Genomic DNA, 12,420 nt, shown 5'->3' on the forward strand with positions numbered 1-12,420 from the left:
GCTGAGGCTCCAGTACTTTGGCCACCTCATGAGAAGAGAAGACTCCCCGGAGAAGACACTGATGCTGGGAAAGATGGAGGGCACAAGGAGAAGGGGGCGACAGAGGACGAGATGGTTGGATAGTGTTTTCGAGGTTACCAACATGAATTTGATCAAACTGCGGGAGGTAGTGGAGGACAGAGGTGCCTGGCGTGCTCTGGTCCATGGGGTCACGAAGAGTCGGATACGACTAAATGACTAAACAACAACAACAAACCACTTAGAACACAAGAGGCATTTTTACCCCTCCCGCAGAAAGCACTTCAAACTGCCTGTGACTATTTCTCAAATGAATATATTTTGTTCTTGTTAAGAATAAATAGCATTCCAGCAAACGCAGAGTACAACAGGAGGCATCTGAAATTTATTTAGTTCTATTGACTTAACTGTACACCACCTTGCTGCATTATGCATGCAATACAACTTAACCGGAGATAAAACATCAAAAAATGTAACAGCAACCAAGACAAGATGAAGTGTGGATAGTGTCATTATTTGGCTTAGTCACTAGATGGCACTGGGCTGGGTAGAGTCTGAAGTTTCATGTGATTGTTCTGTTCTTGACTGAGACAGCAAAATTCTCATCCAGCTTCCTATCATGTGTGTCTTTGAATGCTTTCCTGACAAATGCTAAGTTAAAAGGCAGAGCCATAAAACAACCAAAATGTTTTATTGCCAGTGCCAATGCACATACAAAATCAAATAAAGGAACAGATGAAATTAAACACCAAAGACCAGCTGGAAAAGGACAGTTCTTGTAGTGAATCTTCTCTCCAACCAGTACCACTGGTGTCTTTGCCACTTTACTCTACCTCTTCTCCAAACCTGAAGTAACACACCCAGTTAAATCTTTAAAATCTCTAACAATATCTCCACATCACCGGTGAAGCTACCTACCAATTCCTTTCTTCCTCATAGGAAACCTGGATAATTACTGAATACAGACTCTTTCTAACGTAGCTCCACATCCTCCTCTCCTCTTCAGTCTAGATTTTTTTAAGAAAAAAAACCACTCAGCAAAGCCTACCTGCCCAAGGCTCTCTTCCAAAACGTAGATTGCGTGCAGACTCTCCTGTTCCTCGTTGTCTGCTTGCGCTAGGGAGCCCATGGATAGATAGCCAGTTGCCAACAGAGGCCTGGTCCTGGGTGCATTTTCCACCTGCTCTCGCAGTTGGGGGAACAACTTTGGACTCGAAGGAACTTTCAAAGTTCCATATGGTTCATGATGCTGAAAAGCCCTACCATCTCTCTTCTTGGGAGCCATACCTTTTCTTACTGACAGCTTGCAAATAAAAACAGAGATGGTCCGTTTGGAGGGAAAACCAAACTCAAATTTCTAGGAAAAGGAGCAAAAGGCCGCAGCCAGCAATGTAATCAACCATCTCAGAGCAATCAAGTCAGAGAGGAGGGGAAAATATTGTTGACTAGCAGCAGAACCTCTCCTTTACGGTTTTTTCTGTAAGTAGTTTATCCAAACAGGAAGTACCCAACCCCCTGCCTGCCCCTGCGAAATAGCGCTTGTATTTCAGTGGGGGGAGGGGGCCAGACCATATCAGCTTCTCTGTCAGTTAGAAACCAATATCCCAGAGCAGCAAGCATGAGGCAAGGTTTCTGGCAGCTAAGCTCTAACCTGCTCAAGAGGAAATGCTCTATTATGTCACACAGACTAAGTTTTTCCTATAAAGACCACCATGCATTGTTCAAAAACAACATGGGTGTTCCACCCACCAACTTGAAAAGGGCCTGATAGAAACAGCTTGACTTCCATACCACAGTTAGTAAAAACTCTTCTGACTTTTAATAATAGATTCTTTTTTTCTCTAGAATGCAATGCTAAAAATGCTTTTTGCACATTCCGATAACTAAAAAGAAAAGGAAGTAACTTAACAACTTAAAAGTTGCAGAGATAGAATAAATGAGATACACCAACAAACAGGCTTATGAACCATTCTTAATCACTAAAAGGCTTCTTTCTTGTCTCCCTTGGGTGAAGTTGCTCACTTTAAATTAGCAAACTTTGAACGTGTCAGAGGGCATCAAAGCAGATTACATAATTATTTTGAGGACTGTTCAGGACAAGTTTGCATGACTTTAGACTCAGCAATGTATTCTGGGCATCCAAGTGCTTGGCAACCCTGTGCCCGGTCACATTTTTGCAATTCAAGACAGGCAGGAAAAAGGAAAAGCGGGTACGGAGGGCAGAGAGATATGAGCTGCCATACGCAATGGAGACCTGAGTTTGGCTTAGATCAGGCATAGCAAAACTTGGCCCTCCAACTGTTTGGGACTACAATTCCCATCATCCCTGACCACTGGTCCTGTTAAGTTAGGAATGATGGGAGTTGCAGTCCCAAGACAGCTGGAGGGCCAAGTTTGGCCTTGCCTGGCTTAGATGATTATGAATTGCAAAGGCCTAGAGTTAAAAAAGAAGCTTCTTAATAAATAAATTTTCAGGCTTCCAGGTCTGGGAGGCAGAAGAGGAGCTTGGCAAGAGGTATAGCCAGGACTGGGACAAACCGGGGCAAGCTGAGAACAGGGAAGGAGAGGTTGGTGCGGGAAGTACTCACGGGGTGCCCAGGAACCAGAGCAGCAGGACTCATCACCAGAGCCAGAGGGGCTCCTGTCTCCACAAACACGGTGGGCTCTGAGGCACAGGGAGCAGCAGGAGGGATACTCCAGGAGCTGAGGCAGGCAAGGGCCCACAGACAAGCTCACTAGCTGGCCAAGTAAGGCTCACTAGCTCTGGGAGCAGGTGTGTGATTCCTTAGTTGGAATAGGCTTAGAACAGGTGAGGATCACATGCCTCATCAAGCCCAGGTGCTGCAATCAGTGTGCAAAGTATAAAAAGGCAGCAGAGCTGTGGTTCTGTGTCTACTCAACTGCCCATGTTGAGGGCTTTTGACTTGGATGCTTTTGGATCGCTATGGAACTGTGCTCCAGTTTGGACTGTATCCTGACTTTGGCCTTAACTACTTGGATTGACCCTGAACCTCATTTCCTGACCTTTGGACTTCACTTGTGTGGACTGAACTTTGGACGTGGCATGCTGACTTGCTGCCAGGTAGGCCAGGGGTTCAGGACATAGGGTGAGCCAGTGGCCATCAGCCTGGCTCAGAAGTCGTAGCGTACAGATGCTAAACCTCATAGTACTGAGCTTAGAAGCAGATTCAAATTAGCCAGTAACAAGACAAAACACAAACTATGGCACTAAACTGTCATTTCCAAGGGCAGCTAAATCCTCAGTCATTGTTTGTTCTAACTCCCTGGTCTGTCTTCTCTCTTGCCTCTGAGCAAGATGATTTTTTTATTACCTGATATATGATTTTTTAAAAAGTAATCTATACGCTTAATCCAGAAGGCAGAAATATTACCTTAAATAAACAGCTCATATATGGGTGGGTGCATCGGCTGAGACTCCACATATTGTTCAGAAGACCCCCCAACTCTACCTAGCAAATGTGAATACTAAAGAAGTTTTCTTCCTGACTTGAAGTCATTATCTTCACATTGCTCATCAACTGCCGGAGCCAAAGAGGGCAGCCTACCAGGATGGGAGATTCAACCATGGTTGGAATGTCAGTCGGATGCCTGTGATTTGCCTGAGAAGCCAAGAATGGCTGGCTGTTATCAGTGCAGCTTCCCCCTGAACATACTCTTACTGTTGGAGAAGCACATTCCAACAGTCAGCCAGACGGGGAAAGGAGACAAAGAATTTGTTAAAGAGGTCGCACAAAGCTAGACAGACGCTAGGATATTTTAGAGGAGACCGAAACAACGTACAAGACATCTGACTGCTTCAGCATTGATGCCTTTGGTTTAAAGCGTGGGTGGATATTGACACTGAGATTAGTGACACCACTCCATGCCTAAAAGCACCAGTGAAACGGAATCAGATTTGACTGTGTCTAAAGTTGACTGTACACTTCAGACTGAAACAATACACGTGAAACAGTCTGTCATTAATGGCAGGGATAAGTGCCATGCTCCATAACATAGGCAGCATCTGTGGCAACACATATGCCAGAGAGCTGCAGCAAAAGCCCTTAATTTAATTATGTACAATTTGCATGTTTTATATTACTCCTAGTTTTACATAGTGAACATGTAACAACAGTCTAACTCAAACATTTTTACACTCGGATGTGGGGGGCAGGGGCGGAAATGGAAATGTTCAACAGTCATGGAAAAATATTGATATACATATCACAAATTCACGAAAGCAGGACATAATGAAATCTAGATCCTTGTTGCTTTCATTGTTTCTAAATATTTCACATTTTTCCAAACACATTTTAAAATGTAACTTTGCAACAAAGGAGATAAATTATGCATATGGTCTGGTCAAAGTGAAGCACATTTTAAAATCTCCTTGATCTAAATTTCCCACTGAAATCAACAGGACATAAATGTGTCTGTTTGAATGGACTGACTCTCTATTTTTTTTCTAGATGAATACTGTTATTTGTGATATTCTAAGACAATCCTGTAGACTGCAGCCAAGTACAGGATGGAATGGGAGTGTGAAACTGCACAGGTTGTATATTGTTCAATTCAAGACTTGATATACGCTTGTTAAATTTAAAAAAAGAGTGAAAGGTCAAACTACTTGCTAGAACTAGCTGAGTTTCATAATGTGAGGGAAACTAAACAAATCTTTACATTTGAGTGCTCCCACTCACCCTTTCCCATATGAACAAAGATCAGTTTCATTTTCAAAGATGCTTGGTTTGTTGTGACATGCAAACCAGGGATCCTGGTTTAAAACAAATTCTGCTTTGTTTTGTCTTTTTGCATTGTCAGTTACAAAGATCTTAAGTCAGAAATCAAGCTCCTTTCTTTCTAGTTGGTTTAATATATGCCTCCAAAAAGACCTCTGAGCCTCTCCTTACTGCCCATATGTGAGAAATGGAAACCAACTCTCCAGAAATATATCTTCTTTCCCCTGAGGCCTTGCCCATCGAACCTGATGTATCAATCCTTCAGGCAGAGCAACCTCCGAGATCTGTGTGAACCAAACTTTCAGAGTGCAGCCTCCTGGCTGTTTCCAACATTAGTCATAGAACTGTATTGTTGTGCCACCTCCAAATGTGCTCCCAACAGCGAGTGCATAACTCCCTCTCTGTAGTACAACAGGCCCACGATTATAACCCCTGGTTTTTATGTAGCTTGTTTTGTACTTAAGCAGAATTTATGTTAAATCACAATTCCTAATTTTCTTGTAACAACAAGCCATGATTCACTGAAAGCAAAAGTGAATCATAGTTTATTCCTTCTCCTGAATTTGTGGAAGGAGGTGGGGTAGGAGCACATGAGACCAGCACTTTGCCTGGGCTCCTTTCTGCTTGCACATGTAACACTAAACTACGGTTTAAGGTTACGTGTGAACACATTCACTAAGTTGGATCAACTGAGTGACACAGTATGGATTGCTGAGATGTTGCCTAACACCTCCTAATATAACATGAAACAAGAGTCTAGGCTCTCTCAGAAAAAGGCTCCTGGTAGCAAAGAACTTCTAGTTATTTCTTTCAGCTGAAGCTGCATGACCATGTCATGCAGTTTCAATATTCAGCAGGGAGGCAGCCGACTCTAATCATGCATCACACTGACATTTGAAATAGGGTAATATGTTGTTGTTATAAAGTGTGTGTATAATTTTAATAACAACATATCATCCGATTTCAAATGTCAACGTCACACACCCACACCCACACACCCACCCCACACATTTCCTAAGTGCTGAACATGCTGCACTCAGTAATCCTTATACCTTCCTGTAAACTTTTATTATCACCAGAATTACTATTCTTGAAGGGGTGGAGGCCGTCAGAACTTACGGTTGCCTAGTATGGCTGACGTGAAATTTAAGCCAGAGGTTTTTTGGCTTAGACACCATTTTTGGAACCTCAAAACACCCTACAATGTCTAGAAATTTGGGGAGCAGCAGCCTCAAAACACCCTAGAAAGCTTGGCATAAAAAAGAAACTCAAGTAGTACTTTCTCTCAGGTAGCAAGGTGCCTAGTACATAGAGCAAGAGCAAAAATGCCACAAATTGAGTACAGGACAATCTTGTTTTCATAGGGAAGTCCCATGTGTCCCTACAGGCAGACAATGCAAGGTAACTGCCTCAGGTTTTCTATAAGATTTTTATAAGGGCAAATAATGTCATATTTCTAATTGTTGTGCTTTCTGTTCTGAAGCTACCCTTATATTCTGTCTGAGTAATTGGGGTTCTTTCCCTCTTGAACTGAAAGGGAGAGAAGTTACACAGTTCTAAAGGGAGTCTAAAAACATTATAGCAAATGTGCTGTCTGTGTGCCAGAACATAGTCTGAGCTAAAAAGAAAGAAACCTGCCTTGACCCTCTGCTGTAACCTGACTCACTTCAAGCAGAACACAGAACATCATTTATACCGTTCTTGCAGGGTGGGGGTGAGGGGGCCAGGGAGGGCTGTCTGCCTCCTTGGAGCAGTAACTGCTGCCAACAAGTCTACAAAATGTGTAGCAACTGGAAGCAAAAGCAAAATTTGCCTCTTCTTAGCTTCTACCCTAGGTACTAGGCATATTTCATGGCAAAATTTCACACATCTTTTTAGGAAAATACTTTTCAACATGTTTAAGTAAAGGGGAGAAGTAGACTTGCACACAGAGGACAATGACGTAGATTTGCACATACAGGACAGTGAATCCAAACTTTCAAGACAAAAAAGAGGAACATGAGAACACAAGGCTCAATTTCACAGAATGACCCCAAATCCTAGGATTAGGACACAGGGAGAAAAACCTCTCTGTGATCCATTTTTCTACACCAAGCATAGTTTTATGAACCTCTATCATGCCTCCAGGCACCTTCTTTCTAAATTAAACTCCCTCTAAACATTTTCCCTCAGGGAGTGCATCCTAACGATTTGGTCATTTAATCCCCCCCTTTTCCAGATCTATATTGTCTTTTTGAAATAGGTAAGCCAAAACTGTAAGATATTTCAAATGTGGCTGCAACATGGATAAAGGCATTCTGATAAGTTAGTTTTCCATTTTATTTCCATTCCCTTTCCTAACAATCCACATGGAGCTCAGTATTTTCAGTGAGCTATCCACCTCCAATCTTAAGATCTCTTTCCTGGTTAGTTATGCCACCAATTTACACCTCACCAGTGCATATACGATATTAGAAAATTTTGCTCCAGTGCGCCTCACTTTAAACACATTTAAATTGAACCATATTTACCATTTTGATTCCCATTCCCCAGTCTGAAGGTATCCTTTCACAGCTGCTCTTAACCCCTTTTGATCACACTCAGGAACATGTGGTGCACATTTGTTGGGGCACCATGACTAGTTGCAGTAACACATATGCACTGGTGTGGTGTGGTAGACAGATACAGCATCTGACACCACTGAAGCCAGAGTTCAAATCACCACTCAGCTCACTTAAAGTGACCTCACACCAGTCACCATTTCTTAGTTTACAGAGCTGTTGTGAGTGGTGGAGACACCCACCATGCCCCAAGGCCCTTGGAGGAATAGCAGAATGTGAAATGAATGCTATTTATATATAAAAAAGCCTGTAGTAAAATATAAAGAGGCCCACTGTCTGTGTCAGCAAATGGCAGGACAATATATATTAACAAGCCCAATCCCCCATTTGAGAAATAACTTAAATGATTAGAAAATGTTCACAAAGGATGAGGTTGCGTTCAGCTTTAATGGAGTTTCAAGATCAAGAAGCAGTGCAGTAGTTAAATAAGGTCTGTTACAACACAAACGCCATGAAGAGCATAGGCTGGCATGCAATGCTATGGGTGCTTTCAACCGTCAGGTTTGTCTAATGACATGTCTTTGGCTTACCTGTTTTATGCACTGCAGCCGATCGTTGGTCTGCTGTATGTGCCTGTCCATAGAATTCATTTTGATTGTCTCCACTTGGATTCTACCTGAAAGCCATTAAAATCCCTCAAGCTGCAAGATATAAAAAGAACAAGAAAGATCATTAAGACGACAAAAAGTAAAATGCAGTCCTGCCAACACTAAAACGAACGAGATGCTGGATACTACATAGCAGATGTTTACCCTTTGTGGTAGTTTTTTCTATTTAAAGGGAGGATGGATGCCCTCTTGAAAGCAATGCCTTTTCATTCCAATATGTAACAATGACATGCCAAAGTCACATAATTCAGGGGTGGCTAGCTACAAACCTAGAGACATTCTATACTAGATCCCTTCCACCAATGTTCCCATCATGTCAGTGCCATCAACTCTATCCCAAAGACTCCTCCTCTTTCCCTCCTCCTCTTCTTCCTGCTTCAAATCCAGCTCTTGGTTCAGCAGCGGGGAGGGGAGAGGGAATTAGGGTGTCTGACATAAATGTCACCACAAAATGCTTTCTGCAGGCACCTGGGATGGATACTAACATCACAACAAACTTCAGTTGTAAATTTATGTTGACGCTGTGTGAAAACTACCCCCCCCCCCAGACACACAGAGGAATCTGCCATTGGCCCATCAGTATTGCCACTACACTGACTGGCAGCAGCTCCCAGGGGTTTCTCTCAGCTTGAACTTGAGAGGTTTTCTGTATGCAAAACAGATGCTCCACCACTTAGCCATGACCCTTCCCCACCCTCCACAAAATGCAAGGTTCCCCAAATTTCAGACATTCATTGTAGCGTATATAAAGCACAACTTGGCTTAAAGAATATCACATGAAAGATGGAGCAAGCTTGTTTTCTCCTACTGCTGAGGGTAGGACACGAATCAGTGGCTTAAAGTTACAAGAAAGGAGATTCCCACTAAATACTAGGAAGAACTTTGACAGTAAGAACTTTTCGACAGTGAAGCAGACTTCTTCAGGAGGTTGTGGACTCTCCGTCACTGGAGGTTTTTAAGCAGAGGCTGGATGGCCATCTTTCATGCTTTAGTTGAGATTCCTGCTTTGAAGGGGGTGAACTGGATAACCCTCAGGATCCCTTCCAACTCAATTCTATTAGTCTATGGCCTACACGTGCTCCTGTTCATTTGCAGAACCCTCAAAGCACCTCAAAAATTTAATATTTGAGTGCAAAGCAGAAGTATTTACTTACACGATAAATTATCCCAGACACGACACCATTTCATCAATGATCTATTTTAAATACTACAATTTGTTCATAGGGGATAGGAGATATTGTGTAACTGAAAGGGGAGAAGCATCAAAGGTCCCTCAAGCTCTGCCAAACACTGTAGCAGTGATTCTCCCATACTTCCAACCAATCCCTCCATCCAAAATGCAGTTGGAATCAAATCTCATTGAGTCTATTCCAGGGGTAGGCAAACTAAGGCCCGGGGGCCAGATCTGGCCCAATCGCCTTCTAAATCCAGCCCACAGACGGTCCGGGAATCAGTGTGTTTTTACACGAGTAGAATGTGCCCTTTTATTTAAAATGCATCTCTAGGTTATTTGTGGGGCATAGGAATTTGTTCACCCCCCCCCAAAAAAAAATATAGTCCGGCCCGCCACATGGTCTGAGGGGCGGTGGACTGGCCCCATGGCTGAAAAAGGTTGCTGACCCCTGGTCTATTCTGCCACTGTCAGATCTCAGCCCAACTAACATTATCTATACAGATCTTCCCACCTTAAAAGGCTTTTCTTCCCCTCCTAGTCTACTGCAGGAGTGAGAGTCAAAGAGGAGGTCTTGATCAGGCAATGGGGCATTAGGGAGCAAAATGGCTTCAACCCTGATTTTGTGAGAAATGTCTCTGTCTCTCTCCACTTCCACCCAACTCTTCTTTCTGTGACCATTTGGTTTAACCATCTTGCTACATTATTCAGTGATTAGCTTAAAATTATTTAAAAGCTCTGGTCAAAACATAGAAATCACTTGGCGAAAGCCTTGTTTTCTCCAGCAGTGAGATATACCCCCCTTCCATGCTGTCAGCCAATATTATCAAGCAACTCCTGCTGGCAGATTAGGGGGCCCACAAAGCAGCAGGGAGATCTAGCATACGTGAGGAAAATGGCTTGCACTTAGTAGTAATAGGCAAATAGAAAGACTGGGAACAAAAATTACAGAGTGGTTTGATCTTGCTGGTATAGTGGGAAGCAATTTGGAGAGGGCAACACTTGAAACCCAATTCCATGGTTAGTAAGAGCAGCCACTGCAACAGCAGTGTAAATAAATAGCTAAACCTCAATGAAATGTCTGGGTATAACAAATCATTACAGTGGTACCTCAGGTTAAGAACTTAATTCGTTCTGGAGGTCCATTCTTAACCTGAAACTGTTCTTAACCTGAGGTACCACTTTAGCTAATGAGGCCTCCTGCTGCCGCTGCGCCGCCACCGCGCGATTTCTGTTCTTATCCTGAAGCAAAGTTCTTAACCCGAGGTACTATTTCTAGGTTAGCAGAGTCTGTAACCTGAAGCACATATAACCTGAAGCATCTGTAACCCGAGGTACCAATGTATTACTAAAGTTGGTTTTCTTCCACCCAACCCCAAGGACTTGGGACAGGTAACAATTTAAATAAACAATATAATAATGAATGCAAAATAAAGCAGAGCTGGGGAGCCTGCAGCTCTCCAGAAGCTGCTGGACTCCAACTCCCATAATTCCTTGCCAGGCTGGCTGGGGCTGATGGGAGTTGGAGTCTAGCAACATCTGGGAGGGCCGCAGGTTCCCCACTCCTGACTTTAAGGCATTTAAAAAGTGAATTATGTAAATTGTCCTAGCACAAGCATAAACAAGCTGCTCTTCTAGCACTAGGAGAGGGGAAGACTTAGACTCTTATTTGGACAAGGCTCCAGGGAAATTTTTCTCAAACTTCTGATGGAGGATTATCTCTTTCTGAAATGGTAATGGGGGCATGTCTCATCCCAGTGCAATTCTTTCCAAATGTCTGCATTTGAAGTGTGTAGGAATAAGACCCACCCATCCCATTTTCTTAATGTGTGAATGACTGATAGGAAGGAGTTAAGGGGGAAATTAAGCAACTTTCCAAAGTCTGCATCTTTCTTTCCAGAATACTCTGCAACAGAATACTCTTCAGTGGTTCTGTGGCTGCTGCAAAGATGCTGTTAAGTAGGCAGGTTGAGGTGGAAAGTCGTCCCTGAGAAATGCGAGCTCTGAAAAGCTGAGTCAGACACCTTTGTATGCAGGTCTAGAATTTGTTCTAAATGCCATGGCAGTCTGAAGAGTTATTACAGTGTATTCCCTACCAAAGTACCATACCATGTACATTACACCCAACAACATCCTCTAGATGATAAATGTTAACATGTAGCTTAGTTCTTTGCTGGTAAGGGCTACAATGAAAACTCATTTTTTAAAAGCAGATGTGCAAAAAGGAGAGGAGAATGGAAAGGTTCTACCTGATTAAAGATGGATTAGGAGCTATATCTTAAATATTGTTAATATCTGTACAAATGCAAAGCAATATTATGATCAGACTCAGTGGGTGTATGTGAGAAAAGGGTACAAATCAGTGGCAAGCATTATATCTGAAGTAGCCCCAGGAAGGATCACAAGGTAAAGAACTGAGAGCTGTTCTCCCCACCCACCCCACCCCCCAGTGTGCGTAGCTTTGCAATATCTGCTCCCTCTTCTTGCTACCTGGCAGTGAGTAAAAGGAAACAATAAACAGCACAAAAATCTATGCCTACAGACAGATGGTGAAGTTTCATCCATCAGACAAAAATGAATAATTTGCTCTATTTCTCTATATGCTGAGAGGTATTCGCAAAGGCAGATGATTGCTATCTATTGAGTAGCTTTGATTAAGCACTGAGCTAGGCTACAAACAGGATGGGAGGGGACTACCTTAACTAATTGATCAGTTATATAATCAGATAAGAGCTGGTTCAAGTTAGGGGGTGGAGTTTACTACAGACAATGTATATGAGGGGGTTAAGAACAACTAATACATTTGAAGTGCCATTCCTCCAAGGCCTGCAAGACTTGCATCTTATGTGTACGTAAGATACAGCAGGATTTTCACTATATTAAATCTGTCTTTGCTTTTTAAATGTGAAGATTTGAAAAACTGTGAATTTAAGTAGTGGGTTTGGGCAAATAGGTCTTTAATTAAAAAATTAAGGGGGTGGCGTTAAATAACAAGCCCCACCAGTGGAAGCCTGCACAACAACATCTGCTAATACAACAGGGCTGCCCCCCACCGTGTCCTCCAATTTGGCTCAAGGGGTCAGGATAACTCCTGGAACAGCATGCGAGGGGAGGAAAAGGCAGAAAGGCAGAAATTCTGGCACTGGTGATCTCCCTAGTGCTATGTTGAATTCCTCTTTAAACATTTCTCTTCCTCAGCACAATATAGAGCTCATGACAATACACAGTGTACTTTCTTGGAGCCGCTTGCTTTCAATAGCAAATAAATGTTACGTTTCAGTTTT

General features: G+C 42.8%; 1 protein-coding gene across 14 annotated transcripts in view; it reads right to left on the reverse strand.

Annotated features, from left to right (window-relative positions):
• The window catches only part of ZMIZ1 (zinc finger MIZ-type containing 1), a 366,767-nt gene that overhangs the window by 140,359 nt on the left and 213,988 nt on the right, over positions 1-12,420 (reverse strand). For 9 of the 14 annotated variants that reach the window (XM_028729170.2, XM_028729169.2, XM_028729172.2 and 6 more), the window contains one exon: positions 7,888-7,998. In XM_028729170.2, the coding sequence (XP_028585003.2) occupies positions 7,888-7,947 (60 nt within the window). In that variant the 5' untranslated portion in view covers positions 7,948-7,998. Of the gene's footprint in view, positions 1-1,066; positions 1,319-7,887; positions 7,999-12,420 lie in introns of those variants that run through there. The other 5 variants (XM_028729166.2, XM_028729165.2, XM_028729163.2 and 2 more) reach the window with 1 other exon arrangement.

This window comes from Podarcis muralis, chromosome 6, assembly GCF_964188315.1.
Source record: "Podarcis muralis chromosome 6, rPodMur119.hap1.1, whole genome shotgun sequence".
Lineage (NCBI taxonomy): Eukaryota > Metazoa > Chordata > Lepidosauria > Squamata > Lacertidae > Podarcis > Podarcis muralis.